Source organism: Herpailurus yagouaroundi, unplaced genomic scaffold (assembly GCF_014898765.1).
Source record: "Herpailurus yagouaroundi ecotype Mexico unplaced genomic scaffold, PumYag 160, whole genome shotgun sequence".
NCBI classification, from domain to species: domain Eukaryota; kingdom Metazoa; phylum Chordata; class Mammalia; order Carnivora; family Felidae; genus Herpailurus; species Herpailurus yagouaroundi.
The window spans coordinates 23,656,796-23,684,604 of NW_024412401.1; the positions used below are offsets into that span (position 1 = coordinate 23,656,796).

At 40.8% G+C, this 27,809-nt stretch overlaps 2 protein-coding genes across 8 annotated transcripts in view; one reads left to right on the forward strand and one right to left on the reverse strand.

Annotated features, from left to right (window-relative positions):
• NCBP1 (nuclear cap binding protein subunit 1) overlaps positions 1 to 1,238 on the forward strand; it is a 38,891-nt gene extending 37,653 nt beyond the window's left edge. For all 3 annotated transcript variants that reach the window (XM_040481763.1, XM_040481765.1, XM_040481766.1), the window contains one exon: positions 709 to 1,238. In XM_040481763.1, the coding sequence (XP_040337697.1) occupies positions 709 to 822 (114 nt within the window). In that variant the 3' untranslated portion in view covers positions 823 to 1,238. The remainder of the gene's footprint in view (positions 1 to 708) is intronic.
• Positions 131 to 26,035, reverse strand: XPA (XPA, DNA damage recognition and repair factor). Of its 5 annotated transcripts, none has more exons than XM_040481774.1 (7): positions 25,771 to 26,027; positions 23,704 to 23,814; positions 18,590 to 18,695; positions 15,765 to 15,930; positions 12,642 to 12,759; positions 2,996 to 4,113; positions 131 to 2,740 (listed from the first exon to the last, which is right to left on the reverse strand). In XM_040481774.1, exons 1-6 carry the CDS (start codon positions 25,940 to 25,942, stop codon positions 3,965 to 3,967), a joined length of 822 nt encoding a protein of 273 aa, XP_040337708.1. In that variant the 5' UTR covers positions 25,943 to 26,027; the 3' UTR covers positions 131 to 2,740; positions 2,996 to 3,964. The 5 variants fall into 5 exon arrangements, with proteins under 5 accessions (XP_040337708.1, XP_040337710.1, XP_040337707.1 ...); XM_040481776.1 differs by lacking the exon at positions 131 to 2,740 and adding an exon at positions 9,680 to 9,909 and having other exon boundaries at positions 4,009 to 4,113; positions 25,771 to 26,034; XM_040481775.1 differs by lacking the exons at positions 131 to 2,740; positions 2,996 to 4,113 and adding exons at positions 8,902 to 9,012; positions 9,680 to 9,909 and having other exon boundaries at positions 25,771 to 26,034.
• Positions 26,036 to 27,809: the final 1,774 nt, after the last annotated feature.

Consider the following 27,809-nt stretch of genomic DNA (forward strand, 5'->3'; position numbering starts at 1 on the left):
ACTCCTAACTGCCGTTCTTTAGTCCGGTAGGGATCTCCGTGTATACAAGTCAGGCACACATAGAAGAGATTATTTCATGACACTTTCTTCCCACATAGCCTCAAGCCACTGATTTTCAGTGAGACAGATGAGCTATTTAAGACCTATATTGAGGTTTGGGTTTATTTTGTGGAATAGTTAAAAAAAAATTAACAGGTCATTGGCTAATTCTGTATTCTTTTACAATCTTAAATGTTCTAACCAATAAGAGCAAAAAAACTTTTATTGCAAAATATTTGTTTCAGCAACCTTCATTCTAATCCTCCTTCCTGGGTTGTTAATCTTGCCGGGTCAGTCCCTGTCTGGGCTCCGTTTACAAAGTCCTGTCTTTGGTCCTAATTAGGAGAGACCCAGCTGAACCTAGTCTGTAGCACCAGGCACTCTTGCCAAGCCTTGAAGCATGAACTACATTTACGTAAAGGACTCAGTTCTCACCAGTTTCTAAGTTATCAAACATCCCTTTTTCTTCATTTCCCTCTACATGTTCTTAATGTTGGGGCTTTCCAGGAGCCCATTCTTCCTATCAAGCATAACCACTTTTTTCCCCAAACCCTTCCCATCATTCCACAATGTGGGCAGGCTGCTGAGGGAAACGTCCTGCGAGATTGCTTATGCGGTCTTTCTCCTGATCTAAACACCCCCTTTTTTTTTTTTTTTTTACGTCCACAGCATCACCAAATAATCCAGCAGTACATGGTGACCCTGGAGAACCTGCTCTTCACCGCCGAATTAGACCCTCATATCCTGGCTGTGTTCCAGCAGTTCTGTGCCCTACAGGCCTAAGGGTCGTTTTACTCCCCTGTCAAGATTTTTTTTTAAATATCTCAAAATAATTTGTCTTATTTTTGATGGTTTGAATGCTTGCTTTCTTGTAGCACCCTTTCACTTACTAAAGGGGGGGAGGAGGACAGTGAAGAATAGAGAATTGATTACCTTTAATTGGCCCTACAAGGCAAATACTCCCTACTGACAATGTGACGATGACCATAGGATGTATTATATCTGTGACAGATACAACTGTTCTGGTATTTTTTTCTCCTTAAGGCACAAAAGATAAGCGATTTGAGGTATGTGAACACTAGAGGTCCAGCTTACAAAGTAGTATATAGAACTGGTGGGTTTACTATCAAGTAGCATAGCTTTTCACAGCTCATGGATAATCTAACATGGCTGAAATAAAACTAAAAATGTTTTTTAAACTTTGGTATTTCATGATTTATCATCTCAATCTACTTTAAAATTGGTGATTTCCTCATTCACAATTCTTCCCTCATTCAGAATTCTCTCTTCAGATCTTAGTGTTTTAAAATGTTACACATATTAAGTGTTATTTATTTAGCACTACCCAAATCTGTCTGAATATAAGTCACCTGAGAGTCTTTAAAGTTATTTTCTAAATTAAACCACAGGGGGGCGGGGGACACAGCCGTAGTTCTTAAGGCTCCCCAGGTGATCCCGGGTGATTGCCAGTGTGTGGACAAGTTTGGGAACCATTACCTTGGAGCTGTCCGGTCATTTCCTCTGTTCTCTGAGACAGATTTGTCCAAGGTCCAATTATGAAGTACATGCTAAAGTGGAAATAGAAGTAGCTAGTTTGGATTGGCTAAAACTGTACTGTAGGCATGGACTTTGTTTCTATAGAATTTAAGTCCAAGGAGTTACTAATTCTTGAGCCAGTTTCTTACATGGTATTAAAGCTTAACTAAGATAATAAATGAGTACACATGTAAAATATGCAAAATAGGGAATTATCTGACATTGCAAATTTCTAGCATTTTAATAAGCCTTCATTAAACCTGAGGAAAAATTTATCAACAACCCCACAACTGATAAGTAGTATTTCTCTGTTTGTACAACATAGGTATCTTTCACTTATTTAGGTCATAAATTTATGCTGTATTAGTATTTTTCATATTGTTACATGGTCTCTTTGGAGTACCCTTCATTTGGTGACTACAGAATATAGTCAAGAGATGGGAACTCCTAGGATTTTTAAATAACCATACCATGCAAAACAAGAATTGTTCACAGAATTAAGGGTGCATGGCAGGTTACTAGCCGAAAGGAGTCTAAAACCCAGGCTCTTGGCTAAATATTCTTTTGGTTATACTGTTCCTCCTTCCCACAAACAGTATTCAGTTAGACATGGCTCTTGTCCTGAAGAAGCCAAAAGGATGACCCTTTAAGGCTTTGGGAACTTTGACCGTAAACTGACTTATAAATCTTTCACAATGTATTGCAGAGTTTGACTAATTATACTTGCTTGATCTGAATTCTAGAGGAATTTCTTGGATCCTCTCTTCATGTCAAGAATGCACTGATGTGACCCCGCTCACAGTCTGGCAGCTAAGTTTAAGGAAAACTACAGACCGAATTTCAAAGATGTAAGAAACTAGACAAATTGGGAACTATATACTATATACTATATACTATACATATATTAATGTGCTCATTAACAAGTGGCTGTTAGATGCCACGTGCTACAGATCTGCCATATGTAATCCTCAAACAGTCCTGACAGGATCATGCCCATCCGACAGATAGAAACAGGCCCACAGAGTAACTTACCCAAGGCCCACAGCTAAAAAATGGAATTGGAACCTAGGTCCACGTGGCTCAAGGGCTCTATATCTCCCATGCAGTAATGCTGTTGTCAGCTGCCTGGATCCCTCAGTACTCTTGTCCTCAAGCTGGAAGCTTTCTCATGGTCCCAGGAAGGTCTTGCTGCCCACTGTCCAGTGTTTACTGAATGAATAATTGGCACATTAAAAAAAAAAAAAAAAAAAACTTGACTAATACATTAAACTTTTTAATACTTATATAAAACATTTCTATATTGGATACTTGTATAGAGAACAATTAGTAATTACAGTCTTAAGCCTATTTGGGTTGGACTTGTTCAGACTTGCCTTCAAGTATAATCTGCAAGATCTGATCTAGAAAGGAAAATGAAAACATATGAACATCCTATTTCTCTGTTTGTAGCAACAGGACTAAAAAAGCCAGGTCAAAGAACAATTTGAAAACATGTGGTTTATCTTAACCTGAATGTTTTTGTAAGAAAAAAGCACAAACCCTGTAATCAGGCACATTGGATCAAATCCTCTTATTAGTATAACTACCTTGTAAGCCTTTTGATAAGACAGAGGCAGAACTAAATGGGTAAACTTGATCCATATGTCTGGGGTGATGGTGGGTTGTAGGTGATCACTTCCTTTAGAAGTGCTAAATAAACAGAGAAGTTCTCTTCCATCCCAGGATTATAGGAGAATACCCGTAAGCCACTTGGCATCATCCCTGCCCGGCCCATGGTAAATGCTCAGTAAAATGTTAGCAAGTTATGATAAACTTACTAACAGTACCTTCTTTGATCAGTAAAACAATATGGCTGTTTTTCCATTTGAATCTGGATTTGAAAAGGGCTACCTAGACAAGGACGTTAAGGCCTATGGTGGTAAACCCCAAGGATACAGGAAACATGATCAGACTCCCACAACTCACTTCCTACTGGGAATCAGGGCTTATCCAACAACAGCTCCCCAGTTCCCTTATGTGGAGAACAGGGTATAGAAGACCCGGCCAGCCTTGGGTTCAGGATCTACCACCGTCTGTTATTTCTGGGAGAAGGATCCTGTTCAGCCAGCTTCTGCCATTATTAAAAGCTCTTCCTCTTGTTCCAACATAGGGTTTGGCTTGGTTTCTTATTTCTCAATTTTGGCTTTAACCTAACTTCTGAACCTACTCCACCCCTTGGCTCCCATCCCCGTTGTAGAAAAAAGCAATCCCAGACCCAGTATTATGCCTACAACCAGACCTGCTGGACCCTAACTGAAACTTGCTTTTAAGCCACAACATACAAATTTCTTCCTGAAGCATGATTTATAGGAGTGTCCCATTCATCTGTGGCAACATCACACTTTACGAGTCACATTTTCTCATAGGTCAGCTCGTGGCCACACATGGTACAAGTCTTCCGGTACGTATCCTCCTCTAGGCTTTCTTCTGGTCCATACTCATGCTGATGAACAACTGTTTCCCTTTTCCACACGCTGCTTCTCACCGCTCGCCGTAATTCTAAGAAAATAAAAGCCAGTTTTTTAATGATGCTGTTCAGCTGAATCCCCAAATCCGCCAGGGGTGTATGTATAAACCAAATAACGGTTTACGTTACTTTTATAACAAAATTGATTCTAGAACCATGGCAGGCTTGGCCTGTGAAATTACTCCTCACTGTTGGGAGCCATGTGAAGTGGTTGATAGAGAAATGGGGTAAATGGGTTAGAGGGACAGCAAAACACAAAACTTTAGAAGATGAATGGAAACAAGATCATAAAAGAACGGGGTTTATTCAAGCAGCTAAGGAAAATGATGCCACAGCAGGTAAGGGGTGTCAGCTGGGACGACTCAGGACAAGGAGAACTTCAAAGTTCCATATGTTAGGAGCTACTTCTGTAAGAGGCAGGTCAAGTTACGTCTGATAACTAGAAAGCCAAGAACTCTGTTGCTAGGCTGGTGTCTCATCTCAGAAAAACTGCTTTTGCACCTGACCTGAAGGTCATTCAGTTCTTTATCCTATAAAATGAGAGCAATATTTTAGAAGAGGGACTGCCAATTATTGCATTCTTGTATTACCTAAATGTAAGAATCAGAGACAATTAAGAGCTGGAAAGAACCATAGTTTTTATTTTATTTCACTTTATTTTTTTGCAGGTAGGGTAAGAGAACAAAGATAGCATATGAATCCAAGTTCTTTATTCCATTGTTTAGAATGTTTCCCACTGCATCGTGTGAAAACGTCATTTAAAAAAAACCGCTGGATGCTTTGAAAGCAACTAAGCCAAATTACATTTTAAAAGTTCACACCGCATTACCTGAAGACACCAAATGCTTACTATTAACTGAAAATTAAGCTAGTAACTTCTCGGGTTTCCAAATTAATGAATAATAAGCAACACGGTTTACATTACTCCGTTCTGACCAGTGATCCATCAAGCCCAGCAATGTTGTTGACAGGGGCACTACCTAAGAAAGAGTAGGTTACACAATCTCAACCATAAAAAAATCACTGGACGCCAAGTAATCACACATTTTCTTTAATCTCTTTCAGATTTATGATAAGCAGTATCTAAATACTTGCATCTTTGTAATTTGCCCTTCACTGCGTCAGAAGGATAAGCAAACATAGGACTATGTATCAGGCACTGTTCTAAGCACTGAATCTATAAACACAGTGAATCCTCACAACCCTCTGAGATAAGTAAACTATCATCCCAGTTTCAACAGCTGAGAAAACTGAGGCCCAAAGAAGTTACATATGTTGTGCCTAAGGTCAAACCACTAGTCAATGGCAAAGGTGTCTTTGTGTTATTAACCACTAAAGCTGTGCTGCCTTTCACACCTCCAGTATGAGAAGCACTTTATCTCACACCATTATTGTCAAGCTTCCGTGTATACACCTTTAGACACTTTACAAACTATGGGGAAAATTGTGTTTATCCAAACAATCTCTTCCTATATTCTCTCCCTCTGAAGAATGCAAATTTTTCTAGATGTATCTGGAATGCCCTATCCTTTTATTATTTTACCTTAGGACATTTTCTAAATACAAAGTGAAATCATGTGCTGACCAGCACAGATGCCTCCTGGCTTCAGATAATGACAGGAAGAGGTCTCCTGTTTGAATTCTAATAACTACTTTTCAACTTTGTTCTGATAAAAGGTATCCTACCTAGCCACTTTTCCTCTACTACTCCACTGAGAAAACACACTCTAAATCTGACCCAGTCTCAGTCACTACTAAGCTAACCTCTACCTACTTTGAGCGTTACATGAACTCCAGAAGATAAATAAGAAAAATATTTGCTTAATGCTAAAAGAATACTTACAATAAAATCTAGTTTACTGACCATTATTGGTCATAACTGAACACAGGTTTTTACTGACTTTACGGCTTTTTCTTCCCATCCTTCAGCTAGTCGATCAAGAACAATGACAAGAAATGAAGGTAAATCTTTAGTATTTACTAGACATTCCTGGAAAAATGGACTAGAAAATAAGTACTAAAATACTGATACGTTTATCATTTTTTTGCCTTCTTTCACTTCTGAACAACCATTCAGTGAAGCAAGGCAGGCAGGCATCTGTGGTAGGGCAGAGGGAGCCCAAGAAAGGGAAGGAGGATCTCCCTACAGTGGAGGCAGCACACAAACAGGTGTCAGTCAGATAACCACATTAAGGATAATGGGAATCAGGTTCTCACTGTCAGAGAAGGGAGTTACAAATAAGAAAACTAGAATGAACCCTAGAATTCTGGATTAGAATTGGCTATAGTAGTGTGAACTCAGCGTGTTAATTTATAATATATATGGGCAGACATAAAAATATATTCACGTGTTTTGTGCTAGAAAGAAATCTTCAACAAATGATTAGACATGGCAAAAGGACACAGGAGCTAGCTTGAAGACTCCTACTGGCCCAAACCTGAGACAAATAAGGACAGGAATTCATGAATCCATATAATAATAAATAAATGGCAGAAGGGATGCTGTGGAATGTGGACTTCTGACTGGTTAACTGTGGAGAGAGCAGTGAAATTAGAAAACAATTTTTGCAAAGAGTATACTGAAGACTGCTTCAGGCAAGAACCATCCATGAATGGCTGCTAAATCTCCAAGGAGGTATTAAGGAGAAGCAGGGTATCTGTTTGCTTTTTTTTTTTTTTTTGCTTATCAAGGGCAGATGGACATCTGTCCCTAGATGTGCTGCTACCTATGTACTATCTCCAGCCTGAAACGCATAACCTGAATCTAACCATTGGGAAACATCAGAAAAGCCCCAAATGAAAAACATTTCTAAAAAGGCAAGGTGGGGAAGGGAACAGACTTCTTCAAAAATGTCTGAGAGGCTGTGGAAATATTCCATAATAAAGAAATTTAGAAAGACTTGGTACCTCAAGTCAATGCCTGATCCTAGACTGGATCCTCTACTATAATGAAAAACTACACAGGACATTACTGGGTAAACAAACAGAACTAGAATATGGATGACAGATTAGATCAAAATATCACTACTATACTTTGGTTTTGTAAGAGAACACTGCTATTTTTAGGAAACACACGCTGCAGTACTAGGGTAAAGGGTGATGATGTACAACCCACTCTTAAATGGTTCCAAAAAGAGTGTGTGTTGTGTGCACAGAGTACAGATGGCACATTAACAATGCATCTGTTAATGTTTGTTTATTTTTGAGAGAGACAGAGTGTGAACAGGAGACACAGAATCTGAAGCAGGCTCCAGGCTCTGAGTTGTCAACATAGAGCCCGATGCAGGGCTCGAACTCACGAACCGTGAGATCATGACCTGAGCTAAAGTCAGATGCTTAACAGACTGAGCCACCCAGGTGCCCCAACAATATTATCAATCTGGGTAAAGGATACGTGGGTGTCCTTAACTATACTTTGCAATTTTATGGAAGTCTGAACTCCATTCCAAAATGAAACTTAAAAAGTCAGGAGCTAGCTGGAAGAAGCCAAATTTGAGACCATTTGAGCTTCAAAATGCATCAGTTATGGACTGTAACACTGATTTGAAAGTAAGAATCCATGAAGCCAACTGATACTAAAAAAGGTCTTCTTCCCAAAGGAAGCCAAATAAGAATTACAGAAAGAATAACAGAAATAGAAAATCACCATTTATATCCACCCTAGTAACAACAAACGCAGGCAAGAATCATCCCCGTTGTACCAAAACCTGAGTGAGACTTAAGGAATGGGGTGTTCCCGCAGTATGGGAGAGTCCAACCCAAAGATTTCCTACGAATTACAAAGGGGAAAGGGTACCTTGACAGTGGGGAAATCTAGCAGATGCCGCCTTAACCACGCAATCAAACGGAGTATCACTCTCTTAGAGAACTGGTCTAGCGTGTCTTCCGGATGTGACACACTCGGACACATCACCTAGGAAGCATTCCTTCCTAATTATTCCTAATAAATCTAAATAGAAGAACATTCTGCAAAACAGGTGGCGGACTCTTTAAAAATGTCAATGTCATGAAAGATAAAACAGGTGAGGACCTAAAAGAGTACACACAGGCATCACCCTTGACCGCCCCTTTGTTCCAACAACTAAAATGCTGTGAAAGACACTAGAACAAATGGGGAAAGATTACATACTAGACAATAGCATTTTATGAATATTAAACTTACTGTGACACTGTTTTCAGTTACACAGAACGTCATTGTTTACAGGAGATAACACGGTGAAATATTAAAAACCACAATGTCTGCAAGAAAACTCTTAAATGGTTCAGCAGTGTGTGTGTGTTTGTGTGTGTAAACATATGTGGCAAAATGTCAACATCTGGTGAAATTAAAATGTTTTTAATTAAAGATTAATAAGTTTATGTTACTTCATTTAAGCAACTTAAAACTTTGCAAAGCAGAGGTCACCACCTACTGCTGAGTGAGAAGAGGGAGGCAGAAAGGTCAGAGCCTCCAAGAGTGGGAAAGATTCACTAGCCCTGGAGAGATCTAAGGAAACCTTGCGGGTGGGGAGGAGGAAACATGCCACACAGCCCAGAAAGCCCAGCTGAGCTGCAGAACAACACAGCGGGTTTCCGTGTTACAACCTCCTAGTCCCACCGGCCTAGAAGCTCACAGCACAGAAAGCTGTGGGCTACCTCTCTTGGACGTTTACAAGTGTCTTGCTATGGATATCTTCAGAGACTGCTTATACTGTTTACCCAAAGAAGTTTTCCCTTAAATCCTTGTTTCAATGAAAAATTTAGTTTATACCACTCTAAAACTTATTTTATTTGGCTTAATATCTTAATTTTGTACAAGAGGCAGCATGTATTCGAAGAGACCCAATGCTGCTTTTGAGGTAAACGCACAACAGAACTAGCTGAAGGAGACCAAAGTTTCTGAACACTTGATGGGACGGCAGGAAGTTCTGACACAGGGTGCTCCTTGTTAACTACAGGGGAAAAAATCACAAGGAAATGTCAAAATAACATGAAGCTTTGATCTTATCTTGTCCTCCATAAACTGAAGCAGAGTAACACAGAGTTGTGTCTTCAAACTGCTGACAGAAACCTGAAAATGGTCACACAAAAAACCACAGGTCCGGGATGTAAAATCTCCATTCACTTAGAAAGAGCCCGCAAATGGGCTTTTCTTACCCACCTCTTTTGGGGGGAAAGTGCATAGTAACAAACAATGAAGAATCACTTTCCATTTTTTAGAAGGCCAACCTCTGCCAGTACTAGGTAAGAGAAAACTTAAGGCTTTTCTTTAAAGCTACACTCCTCTCCACTTTATTTGTGGAGAGGCATGCAAGCCCAGAACGTTCCGTGTATCTGCACCAACTGAAAGTTCTCATCTGAGCAAAGCCAGCACGCAGGGCATTTTCTGAAATCCAGTTAAACTGAGCAGCAGTGACGCCATCATTTCTACTTATGCCTTCTTGGATTTGAGAGATCTATAACAATGTGAATTTGCTGACAATTCTTGTCTCTCACTTTGTCTGTATTTGTAAATACGTTATGCTATTTATACTTAAATTTCTTCTGTAGTAAGATCAATTCTTTCTCAAACTGCTAAAGTAGATCATATTCTAAAAGCAGGTAAATGTAATCTCTTACCTTTACATTAAGTAAGCTTTGTGTCAGCTTCTTTGTGGATCAAAACCAGAAGACCAAGAGGAACCAGGTTCCAATTTCTTTTCAACTAAAAGACTTTTAGACTTGCTTCTATTCCTCTCTGTTCTGAGCAAACTGCATGGTAAGGTCCTTGTTTCTAATCTCTACAGTGTCTACTCCACTCTCAGCCCTTTGTGGCCTAGTCAGGAGGACTGGAACATATTCACCAACCTCTAAAGTAAACCAACAAGAAGAAGCCATAATTAAAGAGGGTATCACGCTGACCTCTGCACATTAAACACCAGAAGACATGGAGTAATGCTTATATAGTTGAGAGAGAACTCAGGTTTTCAAATGCAAAGGAAACAGAAAAACATTCTAAAATTTATAGGGACTTGGAAACTCTACCACTTCTGTAACCACTCAGAAAAAATTTCCTCAAAAAGGCATGCTTCATCCAGACAGGAAATGAACTGAATTAAAGAAACCAGTCTTAAGAGGTCCAAGAAAAAATTCAGGGAAAATTCGAACTCTTCAAGGAGGAGGAAAATCCAGTTTTATCTGGTGATTAATGGCAGCAATTTGATACAGCCAATTATATTTAATACCTATGAAAATTGTGTAAATCTCAAAAGAATTGTTCTATTCAAACTAATAGTTGATCTACAGGATTACCTTAATTTTTATAGCAAAAAGCATAAAACAGATGCCATCATCTTTTATTGTTAGTCAAATTAGAGAAATTTAGCCACCTTTAGAAGAAGACATCTTGACCAAACTACAGGAAACAGTAATCTCAATAAAAACTACAGATAGCCCTCCTTTTTAAAGTATTTGATCACTCTGAACGTCTAAGTTTCTAACTCCTTTATCCATATATTACTGTCTGTACCAGAACACCACCAGGAAAGTTGCTTAAAGAGGCAGTAGAGAAGGAAGAGTTGAGGTGACTGATTCAGGGGAGCTGTAGTAGAAACCCCAGGCTGATGTGTAACTAGTCTGTAATTCTGCCCTCCTCTTTCAAACCCAGTAAGAGCCCTCTGTTACCGTACCCTTCAGGGCTCTCCTTGACGCAGGAAAAAGGAAGCGCTAGAGTAAAGCATGAGGTAGAGCATAACCTAATAAAAGATGAAAAGGACCGGGGCGCCTGGGTGGCGCAGTCGGTTAAGCGTCCGGCTTCAGCCAGGTCACGATCTCGCGGTCCGTGAGTTCGAGCCCCGCGTCGGGCTCTGGGCTGATGGCTCAGAGCCTGGAGCCTGTTTCCGAATCTGTGTCTCCCTCTCTCTCTGCCCCTCCCCCGTTCATGCTCTGTCTCTCTCTGTCCCAAAGATAAATAAACGTTGAAAAAAAAAAAAAAAATTTTAAAGATGAAAAGGACCAAATTTAAAAGTCTTTGCAAAGCCTCTCAGTTGATTCTTGCAGGTATTTTCAATGGCTTGGTACAGCAGTGGCTAATTTGGGGAAGATTCTTCAACGAAATGCTTTTCTATGGCACAGTTTGCAACAGGAAACTTCTAACAAAGTCATAAAAGTGTGCTTACCCTCTGATTCAGGAGCTGGTATTTTAAGTAACTATAATTTACATAAAAATATAAATAGGGATGTTAAGAGGTTGTTTTAATTAGCTTCATAAAATTCCATTTTTATAAGAAATAATTTTAAAGGGTCTATGCATTGAAAAGAACTAAAAAACCAGACATTAAAACATCACTACTGATGGTCTCTGGGAATTAGAATACAAGTTCTTTGCAGTTTCCTAACTTTTCTGTACTGCACATGAATTAATCTTATGATGAAAAGAGAGGAAAACATATCCTCACGAAGAAACAAGGCAGGCTTATATTCAAAAATTTTTTGTTCTTTTTTAAGACATCTGAACTATCTTCCAAAACCTCTTCTAAATCCTAAATACATACAAAAGTATTTATTATGGCTAAGACCCTCATTTTAAATGGATCAATTCAGTATATGCAGAGCCCTGTAAATACATAGGATACGTGCTATCTATATACACCTGACACCACACTGGGACTCGACAATTACTGTATAAGGAACATCTATGCCTACTGTGTAAGACTCTTTCTAGGGATTCTGCGATACAGCAAACAATGCTCCTAGTGCTCCGGGAGCACCCTGTGCTCACCACTATCACAGTACTTATCATGCTCCAATATGATATTAAGTTTACTGGCCTTTCTCTTCTGACCAACTCTGACTCCAGCATTTATGTCAGCACAGTACCTGGAACATAGTTGACACTAATTCCTGGATGCACTGATGGACAGATGGATGACGACAGACTTACACACATATGCGTAACTGGATGGATGGACAAACAAATACGGAGATAGATGGACAAAGGAATGGATAGACAGATGTCTGGACAGAGGAATGAATGTACCAATGCAGACTTTCAGTTAGGAAAGCCTGGTTCCAGTCCCACCTCGCTAATAATGATCTAGTTAACAAGTCACTCTACCTTTCTAGGTCTTTTACTCACATATAAACAAAAAAGGATTAGACCCACTGACGCGAGAAGGCTCTTTCTAGCTACTAAATTAGATGACTAACACCGAGGCAGAATTTTTTCATTTTAAGCAATTAGAGAAGTTTGCTGGTGGATATCCTTGATGTTTATAACCCTGTTAGTCATATTTAATTAAGACTGAACTGATACCATATCCTTGACTAGGGAGATATCCCTGATCCTCCCACTATTCCTACATAAAAACATAATTCACTTTAAGAGGAGGACTTACATGCTTTTTAGAACTGCAGTACTGTGAGGTTTGCACCGAGAGCCTCAAACACCTACTGGGGGCAAACTTTAAGTCTTTTTTTCTTTAATCTATGAAAAAACATACCAATCTACTGGTGACAGATCATTAAACAAGAAGAACTTAGCTAAAGTCTTTTTGCAAGTCACTAAAACACGGTCCTTCATGAGATAAATGTAGCCACTTACCTTTTACTTTCTTATCAAACTTTTTCTGTCTCATTTTTTCTCGGTTTTCTTGTCGAACTTCCTTTGCTTCTTCTAATGCTTCCTGACTGCCCCAAACTTCAAGAGACCGCTTCACAATCTACAACACAGAATCCATATTTAAATAAGCTGTCATTCAGAGTTGTTAAGTATTATAAAGTTTTAATGATTAAATCCGTGAGCACCAAAACATGATCTCACTCAAAGGCAATTTTGTAAGTATTTGAAATTTTTTTAAGAGATTAAATAGTGCTTAGACGGGTGCCTGGGTGGCTCAGTTGGTTAAGTGTCCCATTCTTGATTTCAGCTTAGGTCATGATGTCACTGTTCATGACATTGAGCCCCATGTTGGGCTCTGCACTGACAGTGTGGCGCCTATTTGGGATTCTCCCTCTCTCTCTGCCCCTCCCCTCCTCGAAGTGCACTCTCTCAAAATAAATAAACTTTAAAAAAATAGCACTTAGATTGCTGGTGGGAATGCAAACTGGTGCAGTCACCCTGGAAAACAGTATGGAGGTTCCTCAAAAAATTAAAAATAGAACTACCCTACAACCCAGCAATTGTACTACTAGGTATTTACCCAAGGGATACAGGTATGATGTTTCAAAGGGGCACATGCACCCCAATGTTTATAGCAGTGCTATCAATAATAGCTAAAGTAGGGAAAGAGCCCAAATATCCATCGATGGATGAATGGATAAAGAAGATGTGGTGTGTGTGTGTGTATATATATATATATATATATATATATATATATACACACATACATACAATGGAGTATTACTCGGCAATCAAAAAGAATGAAATCTTGCCATTTGCAACTACGTGGATGGAACTGGAGGGTATTATGCTAAGCGAAATTAGTCAATCAGAGAAAGACAAATATTATATGACTTCACTCATATGAGGACTTTAAGAGACAAACCAGATGAACATAAGGGAAAAGAAGCAAAAATAATATAAAAACAGGGAGGGAGACAAAACATAAGAGACTTAAATATGGAGAACAAACAGAAGGTTACTGGAGGGGTTGTGGGAGGGGGGATGGGCTAAATGGGTAAGGGGCATTAAGGAATCTACTCCTGCAATCATTGTTGCACCATATGCTAACTGGGATGTAAATTTAAAAATAAATAATTTTTTAAAAATTAGTGCTTAGAAACTCAATAATACTTCTATTTAAGCCTATAAAACCCTCAATAAATGTATGCTTAATTAGACTATAAATAGAAAAGCTGTCCTCTGACTAGAATTATTTCTCGGATACATTGTTTTCACATAAATTCACAGAAGTACAAGTAGTTGGTGCATCTGATAAGTTTTGTCACACTCACCAAAAAACTTAGCCATAGCCATCTCAGTATGAGGTCACCTCCAAAAAACCTCCTACCACAGAGAACCCATAACTACTCCTTTCCTCCTCTTCAGTTCATTACGGTTTCCATCCACTTGACTAATTTCTGATCTTTAGAGTATCAACTTGTTTTTAAACTTTGGTACCTGAATGACCTAAAAGCCTTATTCTTGTTTAAAAACTTTGCATTATAGGGGCGCCTGGGTGGCGCAGTCGGTTAAGCGTCCGACTTCAGCCAGGTCACGATCTCATGGTCCGTGAGTTCGAGCCCCGCGTCAGGCTCTGGGCTGATGGCTCAGAGCCTGGAGCCTGTTTCCAATTCTGTGTCTCCCTCTCTCTCTGCCCCTCCCCCGTTCATGCTCTGTCTCTCTCTGTCCCATAAATAAATAAAAACGTTGAAAAAAAAAATTAAAAAAAAAAAAAAAACTTTGCATTATAATATCTTTACTCTTTATAATATTTATTTACATTTAGGAGACTCACATACATACTAAGAATTATGCTTAGGCTCTCTCTCACAATAATGTTAAGGGGACCAAAATATCAATCAAGGTAGCCAAGCTCAAATTTCCTCTTAACATAATAAAGGGATATACTGGCATTTCCTAAATTCTAAAGCATCACATTTTCCACAATTTAATACCCCTGAAGATGCTGCAGCAGCAATCTGCTTTCTGGTACTTTAACAACTGAGTCAAAAGGCAATTCAGAAGAACTGGACTCTGAATGCAAAGAAGTTTAGGAATATCTTATCCGTACTTGCATTCTCCTATTTATGTATGCACAAGCATGACGTATAGCAAAAAAATAAAATAAAATAAACTATACTAAGTCTGATGGCACTATTCCAGTAAGTGTAAAATAAAAGCCTCAAGTAATGAGAAAGCATTGGGTTGGCATTTTTTAATTGTTAATGGTACATAAAATAATAGTGAATCTTCTAATCAACAGTGTCTTAGGTTTAATAAAATTCAATAAATGGTTGGTTTTACTATTTATTTATTTATTTATTTATTTATTTTAATCTTTAAGTAGGCTCCACACCAACATGAAGCAACTCACGCCCTGAGATCAAGAGTTGCATGTACTACTGACTGAGTCAGCCAGGCACCCCTACAATGCAGCTTCTTAATTTTATTTGGAGATACTAGGGTTTTCTAGTATTTTCCAATCAAACTGCTCTAAAGCAATGCCTCCCCGTATTTTTTTATATACTGGCACAAAAATATAACCTCTGTACCATTGTGGGATAGATACAGGAGGCTGCTAGTGACTCCTCATGGGTGTGGGTAACTATCTCTGCACACCTATACCACCATCACCACCACATGAGGAATTGAAAAGATCCACTGTGAGACACAGTAGAGTTACTTGGACACTTGACAGGGTTCCAGATGATTATTTCCCAAGTGGAGTTAGATCTTAGGCATTTGTGAAATTCCTGAAACTTTTTAAGAATTTCATTGGAGGGTGGGTGTGTAGGGAAATGGAGCCTAACCCTTAACTCCCAAGTTTTTTAGTTCCCTAATTGCACTAGTAACATTACTCCATAGTAATATATTTGCCCAAAGTACCACTCCAAAAAGTAAAATGTTATTAGATGTCATCACATATGACCGCAACTTGTAAGCAAAACAACAAAAGGAAAAGGATCTTTTTAACTGTAAGCAAAAACTAAACTAATTATCACTAGTTTATTGTTAAAACTTCACCTGATCGAGGGTTTAACATGAGTATAACTTATCAGAGACCTGCAATTTTAAGTAGAGTTTCATATCACCCCATTGTGAATGATGAGGATTCTTCTTCACAATGAATTTAAGAGCTGGTTCTCTTTTTTCTAAATCACAGTCTTTCAGAAGGTATTCTTGTTTGGCTTCTGTTTTAGTTATGAGCTTGTGTTTATCATCAGCATCTCTGAAAAGAAATGAAGTCCAGTACTAAGTTAGCTACTTTAAATAAACTAAGTTTTCAAATAGTCCAACAACCTAGGGGCATGCATGCCTAAACATAAAAGTTTTTCCTTGGACTCTCACAGTCAAGTTAGCAGCGTAAAAATTCTAACAGAAAAATACTTATTTGGAGAAGCTAGATTATATTAGCCATAGATCCAGGTCATTTAACACTCTAAGAATTTCTTTTCTACTTAAAGTCCCTCTTTTCCACAATGGATTTGAAATCTCTTAATATGAGTACAGTAAATATAATGGAGAACTAAGACTCAATGAGTAAGAAAATATAAATCAAAGCACAAAGTCAGGATGAGTGAGCTATAAGAAATATAAATATGCAAGGTCCAACTGTCCCAACACAGTTCAGTTTCCAGTTGGCTTTGAGCTTTTTCAAAGCCAAGGTAAAAATGGAGACATAGTCAATTACATAGTTCTTCTCATTTATTTTTTCTCCACATACATGCCAGATACATGGAAGGTACTAGGTACAGGTACTAGGAATACAGCAAAGAAGAAAACAAAGCCGTGTTTTCATGAAACTTCCATTCTGGTTAGGAGAAGACAATCAATAAGCAAACATCATGACAGATAAAAGTGCTATAAAGGAACATAAAGCATGGCAAGGGAAAAGAAATTTTCTGGTAGACTGGGTAATCAAAGAAGGCCACTGATGAGAGGGCATCTGAGGAGGGCCCTTAAAAAGTTAGAGAACATCAAGGGGTGCCTGGGTGGCTCAGTTAAAGTGTCCGACTTCGGCTCAGGTCATAATCTCATGGCTCCTGAGTTCAAGCCCCGTGTCAGCCTCTGTGCTGACAGCTCAGAGCTTGGAGCCTGCTTCAGATTCTGTGTGTGTGTCTCTCCCCCTCTCTCTCTCCCAAAAAATAAACAAACATTAAAAAAAATAAAAAGAGAACATCCTATTTGAAAAGCTGGAGAAAGAACATCCTAACCAGAGAGAACAGAAGCTCTAGGGCAGGAATGTGCTTTGCAATGAGCCGGTGTGACCAGAAGGCTTAAAGGGAGGGACGAAGGTGAGGAACGATGGGAGATCAAGTTAAAGACAGGCAGGGGCCCTGTAAGCAGCGGTGAGACCATTCTATTCCAGATGGATTAAGAACCGTTGACAAGTTCTAACTAAAACATCTACATAGAAGAGGCCAATGGTGCAAAGTGGGGGACACAGGCCAGTTAGAAGACCACCAGTGCGGTGCTCCAGGCAAGGGCTGATGGTGGCCTCAGCTGAGGTAGAAGTGGGTGAGGGGGTAAGGGGATAAACTGAGTGAGGATATGGAATGAACAACAGAGCCAAATGGATTTGGAATAAACACTGGATAAGCAGAGATACGGTAAATAAAACTGGCCTTCACTGAAATGAGGTACAGATCAGGTAGGGGAGACTCAACATTAGAAATAACTTTATGAAAGCTAAATAATTTGGAAGTTTAAGCTAGAGGAGGTGACAGGTAAACAACACTGTACTAAAATTAAAATCTTCAAAAATTTTGAAAGGAAACAGAATGGAGGGCTGTGTTCCTAATTACTTTGAAGTTTAAAAATATCTTTTTTCCAGACTACTTTCCACAACTTTCTTTAAAGTGATACATCAATTTCTCATGGAAATAAGATTATGCGTGGTAATTTTGTTCCCAAAAGCTATCCGTACTTTAAAGAGTGACAATACTGTGGACCTTAACCACTGTGTGTCAATGGGAAGAGACTTTATATTGTTTGTAATTCCAACAGGAATTTCCAGTCACAGATCCAATCACAAGACCAGAAACATCTCTATCTTCTCAGGATTCTATCTTCTCAAGATCCTACACAGCAACAAGTCAATGGGGATGACTCCTGATGGCTGCAGCAGGGACTCAGAAAGGGCAAGTCCTCCAGGCAGGTGAGCAAAAGGTCTAGGGCAGCAGGTCCAAGAAGTGGGACCAGGGAACAGATAAGAGGGCTAAGTAAGACTCCAAGGTAGGGTCTTAAGGCATGAAAGACACCAACACAGGATGCGGCTGGGGTAAACAGCAGGGACAAAACCATGTGGAATGAGAAGGATTATCCTGGGGTGACAGAAGAAGAGGACAGCAGCTAGGAAAAGAAGAAAAAGGATGAGAGAAGAATGTGAGTTTTCCTCATCTCTTCTCCCCCTGCCCATTCAGGAGAGTAAAGCAGGCATGGAAGGGGGTGCTCTGAGAGTGCCAGGGGAGTGGCTGGAGACGCTTCACTCCCTTCCTCTCACTGAAGGCCCCAGTCCTCTGACCAGTATGTCTACACACACTGGGGTAAGCACAGGGGACCCTTAGCAGCTGGGGGAAGAGAGAGGTTAGGAACCTGCTACTGAGAGATGGTAAAGACCCACCAGGCCCACAGAAAGGAGAGGACATATCTATGGCTGAATCAGGGCCATCCTTCCTGTTTATGCGACACATCATAACTTTCACAAGCACGGGCTTCCGTATTTCTTTAGCAAGATGGAAGTCACAGAAATTTTAGGAAACACCCAAAACAAAAATCATAATTACTAAGAAAATATTAAATCCAAATGGCTCTAATTATTGATTTGCCCTAAAGCTGCATGCAAACATTAAATTTTAGCAACTGAGAACACTGTCTGAAGTAAGTACCTGCAGTTGTCACAAGTTGCCAAATCAAAGTGGTTCATAAGGTAAGAATCCATAAATTCTTTACCACATTCTTCACATATCATATAATCAAATTCCATAACAGGTCCTAAAGAAAGGAAGGTTAATTCTTTAAGTGTCCTTTTTTATAACAGAACAATAGATTTCCCCCTATCTTAAATTTATCAGTATGTACTTGATAACTGATGCAAATACATTTACCTAAAAGACAAAACATGATTAGGTAATCTTATACTTACCTTAAAATTTTAAGGAAAAAACTATCAATTCATCAAGTATTTTTGAACACAAAACCTATGTGTGAGGTACTTGTATCAGTTTCATATTGCTGCTTGTAACAAATTACCACAAATTTACTGACTGAAAACAACACAAGTTTATTATGTTACAGATCTGAAGTTTGTGGGTCTGACACAGGTCTCAGTGGGCTAAAGTCAAGGTGTATGCAGGGCTGCATTCCTTTCCGGAAGTTTTAGGGGACAATCTATTACCTGCCATTTCCAGCTTCTAGAAGCTGCCTGCCTTCCTTGACCCATGACTTCCTTCCTCCATCTTCAAAGCTGGAAGTAGCAGTTTCTCACACCACTCTGGCTTCTTCCACAATCACATCTCCCTGTGACTCTCTCCTGTCTTTTACTTTTAAGTATCTCTGTGAGTATACCGGGCCCACCTGGATAATAGAGAATAATCTCCCACATCTCAAGGTCTTTAACCTTAATAATATCTGCAAATTCCTTTTTGATACAGAAGGTAACATATCATGGGTTCCAGGGTGATTAGACGGTGGACATCTGTGGGGACCCTACCTGGCCTACCACCATACTTCTGAGAGAAAGGTTAGTCCCAAAGTCGAAGGGAGGGGAGGGAGCTGCTTAGACAGGAAGACGGGCACTAACACATAACATGGGGAAAGCAGCAAAGAGCAAGTTAACACTAGAAGAGACAACACAGGATTCACTTTCAAATGGGAAACTTTTTCTCTCCCTCCATTCCACCCGGCCCCCACCACCACCATGAACAGAGCAAATGCATTGATCTCAACCACAAGACTGTAAACTTGTGGGTAAAGATTATATTTGGCTATCTACCCTCAATTCCCAGCACAGAAACTACACTAGGTAAAGCTCAGTTTTTTTAAGGACTTCAAACACCTAGCTAGGGATCTTTATCCTATACAATTGGTTCTCTTCAGGATGACTGCTACTGCCAAGCCCCAGCTCTAAGAACCGCCACAACTCTCAATAGGAAGAGTTATCATTTGTTCACAATTTGTTCAATATATTCCTACCACTGCCTTCCCTTACCTACTCCCAACACCACAAGGTCAGTTAATATTCTACCATCCCTCAACTCCACTAATCTCCAAACTCCAACAAAAATATCACTCTTCCTTGTAAAACATTAGAGGGACATAGCTATAGACAAAAGGAAAAGCTAAAATATAGTCAAAATGATATCTTCAAAAAAGTGATTACAGAATGTGTTAGAATGGAGATAAACTGCAGTCAGAAATACCAATTAGGAGGCTACTGCATAGCATTACTAATCAAAAGCCATAAAAGGTGCAGATATTTTCCTAATTTTAAAAACTCTTTATAATGAAAAGTTTTAAATTACATAATGATTTTTCAATTCCATCAATCCCTTTATTTATTTTTTTTTTTAATTTTTTTTTCAACGTTTTTATTTATTTTTGGGACAGAGAGAGACAGAGCATGAACGGGGGAGGGGCAGAGAGAGAGGGAGACACAGAATCGGAAACAGGCTCCAGGCTCCGAGCCATCAGCCCAGAGCCTGACGCGGGGCTCGAACTCACGGACCGCGAGATCATGACCTGGCTGAAGCCGGATGCTTAACCGACTGCGCCACCCAGGCGCCCCTCCATCAATCCCTTTAAATCTGCCATGTGGAAACTGGCAGTCAACTGTATGCAAGATCCTTCCCCACTGGCATTCATTTATTCATGTATTTATTATTGATATAGACTCATGGATTCCTGTATTTTCCAATGGTATATAATTTATTAGTGTCCTTAATTACTTTGGTGCTCAATTTATCTCAGATGTGGCCAGCAGGAGCCCCTTCAAGCTGGCTCTTATGTCCCTGTAACATACCTCTATTACTTTTTGAATACTTATATATTACTGGCATTACAAAATGCCCCAAACTCACCTGGTAGCCATCCTGCCCCAACCCTAGAATCAGCTATTTCTCTGAAGGGCCCTGGTTCCTGTTAGTGGGGGAACAGTATCAGAATCTAAGATCTGGACACCAGGTATGCTCATTGCTACTGGGCTATCTTCACTTCAAGTCCCTTTCTGTGGACAGAGCTAACACATGCACATGTGTGTATACACCCCACCCCCCAACACACACATATCTTTTTGAGGTGTAAGTGCTATATTGTATGAGTTTCACATGTCCAACATAATGATTCAATATTTATACATATATTGTGAAATCATCACAATAAGTCTAGTTAACATCTGTTGCCATAGTTACAAAAATTTCTCTTATGAGAACCTTTAAGATCTAGTCTCCTAGCAACTTTTAAATGTGCAGTACAGTACTATTAACTAGTTGCCATGCTATACATTACATCTTCATGACTTAGTCTGTAACTAAAAGTCTGTACCTTTAGATCCCCTTCCCCCCCACTTTCCCCTATCATCTTCTTGGTTATTCTGACGAACCTCTGTTCTAGATTATAAAAGCATTTGACAGGCTTTGCTTTATAGGCAAATGACTCAAATAATTTTGATTTTCTCAGCTATGCTGAAGGTCTTTAAAATTAACAAAGAAAACGTGATAGAAAATATTAATCATTCTCCCTGTTTTCTTCTACCCACCCAGGTCAGCCACATCAAGTTGTGCCAGCCCCCTTGTGCAAAGGCATCTGTCCAAGGGGGCAAACAGGGGCAAAATGCAGCCCATGACCACTTTTTAAGCCATGAACCTTGGCCCAAACTAAGCCCAGAGAATGAGGGCCTTTTCTAATTGGCCTCCCAAAGGAGACACTATTGAAGGAAGTAACAGAGAAGACATGATGGCCAGCTGACCCATGAGCCAGACCTGGGCAATTAGAGACTCCTCACTCCCTACCCTGTTCTTGGAATGCACATTCTGCCCATCAATCCCACAGTGGGAGCTGTTCCAAGGACAAAGCCTTGGGAGAGTAAGTGTCATTGAGGCCACCTGACCTGAATATGTGACTGAACCCAGTTAAGGCCTCTATATAAACTGTTAAGATTTGGCAGGTGGGTGCAGAGATCTGCTTGTCTTGCAGCCACCCAAGACAAGCCTTATAAGTTCCCTTGCTAATTAACGCTGCCACTTACCAATCTGGAGTGGTCTCTTTCTCTGGTCTCTCTTGCTGTCTGTGCACCAGACCAGTTTGCAAACCTACACACACTTTCCCTAACTTCCACAGATTCCTTACCAAAGTTCTTATTACAAGCAGCAGCATACCAAGCAATGCCACATGCATACCTTAGTTAAGCAGGAAGGCACTACAATAGGTTATCAATAAATATTTGTTGTGTGATCTGTTAAATAAAAGCATAGGCTTTACAGCTCACAGTTGATTCCAAAATCTACAGAAAAAAGTTACAATGAGTCTTCATATCCATAAAAGCATAGAGACTTTCAAGATCTTTCATTCAATGCCTTCCCTCCTCATACAGGGCTTTTCTAAAACATCCTGGTCAGGTGGTCTTTTAATCTCTGAACCCCTCCAACGCTTTGCTATTTAGAGGCAGCAATTTACATAGTTAGAAAGTTTTTCCATTTCACAGAGTCACCATAAGGCTCACATGCTCTACGTGCCAACATTCTGTAAGTGCAAAGTGCTAAGTATATGTAAGGCACTCCTTCATTATACTCTCTCACCATACTGTAATCGTCACCCACTGTTCCAAGTTCTGCCCTCCAAAGCAAATCACAGTGTGAGCTCTCTTCCACAACGGGGCACTTCTTGCATTTGCAGGCAGTTAGAAGTGTTCCTAAGTTAAACCTAACCAGTTTGACAACTGTTCTTCACGTGTCAATTTGAAGACTTCTGTTTTGACCCCCCTGTTTTGGACACTATACACGTGTCAACATCCCTCTTAAATATGGCACCCAGGGGCGCCTGGGTGGCGCAGTTGGTTAAGCGTCCGACTTCAGCCAGGTCACGATCTCGCGGTCCGTGAGTTCGAGCCCCGCGTCAGGCTCTGGGCTGATGGCTCGGAGCCTGGAGCCTGTTTCCGATTCTGTGTCTCCCTCTCTCTCTGCCCCTCCCCCGTTCATGCTCTGTCTCTCTCTGTCCCAAAAATAAATAAACGTGGAAAAAAAAAATTAAAAAAAAAAAAATATGGCACTCAAACTGAACAAATATTTTAATCCTTCAAGTCTCAGCTTCTGAAACGAGTTTAGGCACACATAGAATAGGACAAGACTATTACCCATCTTGGTGAATACATAACATTTCTGTTGCCACAGCTAAAACTAGAATGCATTTTTTTTAAGTCTATTTATTTATTTTGGTAGAGAGAAAGAGAGAACCAGCGGGGGAGGGGCAGAGAGAGGGAGAGGGAGGATCCAAAGCAGGTTCTGCCCTGACAGCAGAGAGCCTGATGCAAGGCTCAAACTCACGAATCATAAAATCATGACCTCAGCCAAAGTTGGACACTTAACCAACTGAGCCACCCAGGTGCCCCTAGAATGGGTTTTTTAAGCCTCACCAAGATAAATATATACAGATACATATCCCATTTTTTTCCTTCAAACAAACAAAAGAAAGAATGTCCTAAATTGTATCTCTTGGGTTCTAGCCCCTTATTTCAGCCTATCTAGATAACTGAGTATTCGACCAGTGAATATATTGGCTATCCTGGCCTACCATAAAACGTAAGTATACAAACCCCAAGTTAAATTAATCATTGCTAAATCTGTTTAATTTTTAATCTACCAGCAAAACTGCCAAACTTTGTCACTCTTATAAAGCTAACCTGCTCACTGATTATAAGAAGGTATTATTTAACATCAGTTTGCAAAGAATTATGCATGTAACTCAAAATGACCAATCTAGATACCAACTTTCTGGAAATACACTTTACCTGGTTGATGGACAACTTTTCCAATTGTACATTGTTCCTCTTCTTCCTCTTCTAGAATGAAGCCTCCTCCTGTGTCGGTGATCTTTGGGGCTGCTTTTACATTAGCCACGCCTATAAAAAGTAAGTAAAAGTGGTCAATGATTTAACTAGGTAAGCCCTTAAGTTCCCTTGTGCATAAACAGGAACTTTCTTTAAATTTAATAGATATCAAACAAGACAAGGATGTCCACTATTAACACTTCTACTCAACTTTATACTGAAGGGCCCAGCTAGCAGAAGATGATAAGAAAATAAAACAGGCATAAAGGTTGGAAAGGAGTAAAACAGTCTGTATATTCTACATACATAATCACATCATCTGTGGATAAAGACTGATCTATGACATATGCCATGAAAAAGACGGAGAAGAACTTGCTTAGAATGTGGTGCTAAAGGTCTGAGGAAACAGCAAGGTGGGGCAGCGGAGAAATTGGGCTTTGTCTTGGCATGACTGAGCACCTGCTCAAGTGATGGTCCTGACTACTCCAGCTGGAGTAGTCTTTTTCATGGCCTATATCACAGCTCAGTCGGAAAATGAAAATTGTACAGTACACTGAAATAAAAGTACTGCAAAGATAAAAAATCTCAGCACCAAACCTAACTCTTGAAGCACAACGGGTTGTATACCACGTTGCAGCACAGTTCAGTTCTTGGGCCAGTGCCTGGGAAACCTTACAGAATATTCATTCTACCTTGCTTTCCATGACCAAAAGTTTTATACCAGCTTATTGTTCTATTACACACCCGGGTTCCACAGCCATTTAGTACAGATCTACAAACCTTTACAAAATCACAAATATTAACGCAAATGCACAACTTTTTGTCCCGACTCCAGAACGTCTCAAGTTGAGAAACTAATAAAAAAAAGTACTAGAAAACAGAAAGGATGAGACCAGAACCATTAAAAGTGGCTGGAATTTGCAGATTCAGGGTCAGTATAAATATAAAGACATGCTGCCAGCCCCAGACTCTTGGCGTTCTTCCTTACTTCTGGCTGATGAAAAGGGCTCTACATGTGCTCACCTACTCATACAGTATGGGACGTGGCTTTAGGAACATGTGTATTTCGTGTTACAGAGGTGGTCCTAAAGAAGTGCATGTCAACCAAACTATATTTTCAATCCCTAGGGATGATTATTACTTGGCTCCAGTGGAAAATAACACCACAGCAACGTACATACATAGATTACAGACACGCAGTTAAGGGCTGCCCTAAGAAAGGGGGGAAGATAACATTTAGACATAACAACAGCCTTTCTTCTTAAAGTTGAGAGATGGCTGCATAGAAGAGGCAGTCGGTGGCAAGGAAAGGCCCTGAACCCGGTATCATATAACCTCAATTCTAGTCCCGATTAACCTGTTGGACTTGATCCTATGAACCCCAGCAGATCCCTTTCCTTTCCTGGTCCTCAGTTACCACCTCAGTAAAATACCAGTACCAAACCCTGCCCTAATTATTTTCCAAGTTAACAGAATCAAATTAGCTAACTTGAAAGGCGTGAAGCACAACAAGCGCTACTCTTGACAGCCCCACGAAGGCAGGAGCTCACCACCTCTTTTGGTGCCCCAGCACGTAGCAAGCACGGTGCCGGGTCCAGAATATGCACTCAATCGCCCTTTGTTGAGTTGATGAATTCAGGAACGGTGCAGAATTATTCCTGCAATGGGTTACAAGTCTAAAAGCTTTATACGAGGACTACCGCTGGGACTGCTAGAGGCACATCAGGAAGAGAGCAGAAAGGGAAAGCTGAGGCGCCCACCGACACTGGCTGGTACCTCCCGACGGCGAGAGCGGCCGCATCCCCAAGCTAAAGACGGCAGCTGGGCCGCCCAGGTGCAGTGAGGAAAGCCCGGGGTCCAGCGCGGACCCGCCGGCGGTCTCGCACAGCCCGCTTTGACACGGCCCGCCGAGCGGACTCCCGGGACTGCGGGAGGACAGGAGCACAGGCAAGGGGGCAGCCGACGCCACGCCCAGGACTTGGTACCCGGCCCGCCAGAGGGAAGGGGCAGCGCCGCCAGGGCCCAAACCTCCGGTAGCCGCAGCCGCCGTCGCCGGGTAGGGCCGGGCCGCCAGCCGGGCCTGGCGCAGCATCAGCGCCCGCTGCCGCTTCCGCTCTATGCTCGCCCGCACCGACGCAGGGAGCTCCGCCGGCTGTTCGGAAGCCGCCGGCTCCGGCGAAGGTCCCCCAACCGCCGCCATCTCCACGTTCCCCAAAGGGCCGAGGATCTAGCCCCGCGCAAGCGCATCAGCGCGCGGAAGCCTGCCCACAGCCCCGCCGCGACGCCAGCACCGCCTCCGCGTAGACTTCGCCATACAACCTCCGAGGAGAGCGCCTGCGCACTTTGAGGAGGAGGGGACGGCAGGCAGGGGCGGTGGGCGGGGTCTGCGCCTGCGCTGGGGAAACCGCTTGCTGGTCACCTGGGAGGACTCAGGCCGAGGTCAATTTTCAGTACCCGGTAGTCTTTTTTTTTTTTTTTTTAATTTTTTTTTATTTTAACTTGTTTTATTTTTTATTTTTTTAAATTTACATCCAAATTAGTTAGCATATAGTGCAACAATGATTTCAGGAGTAGATTCCTTAGTGCCCCTTACCCATTTAGCCCATCCCCCCTTCCACAACCCTTCTTGTAGCCCTCAGTTTGTTCTCCATATTTGTGAGTCTCTTCTGTTTTGTCCCCTCCCTGTTTTTATATTATTTTTGTTCCCTTCCCTTATGTTCATTTGGTTTGTCTCTTAAAGTCCTCATATGAGTGAAGTCATACAATTTTTGTCTTTCTCTGACTAATTTCACTTAGCATAATACCCTCCAGTTCCATCCATGTAATTGCAAATGGCAAGATTTCATTCTTTTTGATTGTCGAGTAATGCTCCATTGTATAGATATACCACATCTTCTTTATCCATTCATCCATCGATGGACATTTGGGCTGTTTCCATACTTTGGCTATTGTTGATAGTGCTGCTATAAACATTGGGGTGCATGTGTCCCTTCAAAACAGCACACCTGTATCCCTTGGATAAATGCCTAGTAGTACAATTGCTGGGTGTAGGGTAGTTCTATTTTTAGTTTTTTGAGGAACCTCCATACTGTTTTCCAGAGTGGCTGCACCAGCTTGCATTCCCATCAGTACCCGGTCATCTTTAAAATAATAGTTTCAGGGCGCCTGGGTGGCGCAGTCGGTTAAGCGTCCGGCTTCAGCCAGGTCACGATCTCGCGGTCCGTGAGTTCGAGCCCCGCGTCGGGCTCTGGGCTGATGGCTCAGAGCCTGGAGCCTGTTTCCGATTCTGTGTCTCCCCCTCTCTCTGCCCCTCCCCCGTTCATGCTCTGTCTCTCTCTGTCCCAAAAATAAATAAACGTTGAAAAAAAAAATTTTAAATAATAGTTTCGCTTGGTGGTTCTGAATAGGGGCTTTGGAGTCAGATCTGGGTTAAGTTCTAGCTCTGACACTTACCACTGTGTGACCTTGGTGAACAAGTTATTTAACCTCAGTTCAGTTTCTTCAGTAGTCAAACAAGGATAATTATGGAACACTCGCTGGGTTGTTGGAAAGATCAGATGTAAGGATTTTCGGCACAATGCCTGGCATATGGAAAGCGTCCAAAAATAAGGGCAGCTAGTAGTAATAGTAGTGCCAGTCAAGAAAGACCAATAGATGATTCATCTGACTGCACTTTGAAAGCATGGCCTAGGGGACAGAGTCTTAGATTTGATATGAGAAACCCCTGGGTTCAAACTCTCACCTGCTGTTTGACGTCAGGCAAATAAATGCAGCACCTGGTGCCAAAGCTGGTATGCATAAACTTGGCTATCTTTTCCATGGAATATTACTTCAGTGAGGGTGAGGTTCCACCAGGTAACATCCAAACAAACAATGGGTTTGGATTTGGCCCAAATCCTGACTTTCCAAAAGTGAGTGGTAAATGGAGCATTTTGCAAGCAACATTGCATGCATTTCCAAAAATGTATGCTTTTTTATTACAAATGAAATTTAATTGAAACCAGAAAACATTATGTTCTAATTACTGCATATACCATTTAGGACTAGTTTTCAGAACAACCTGGCAT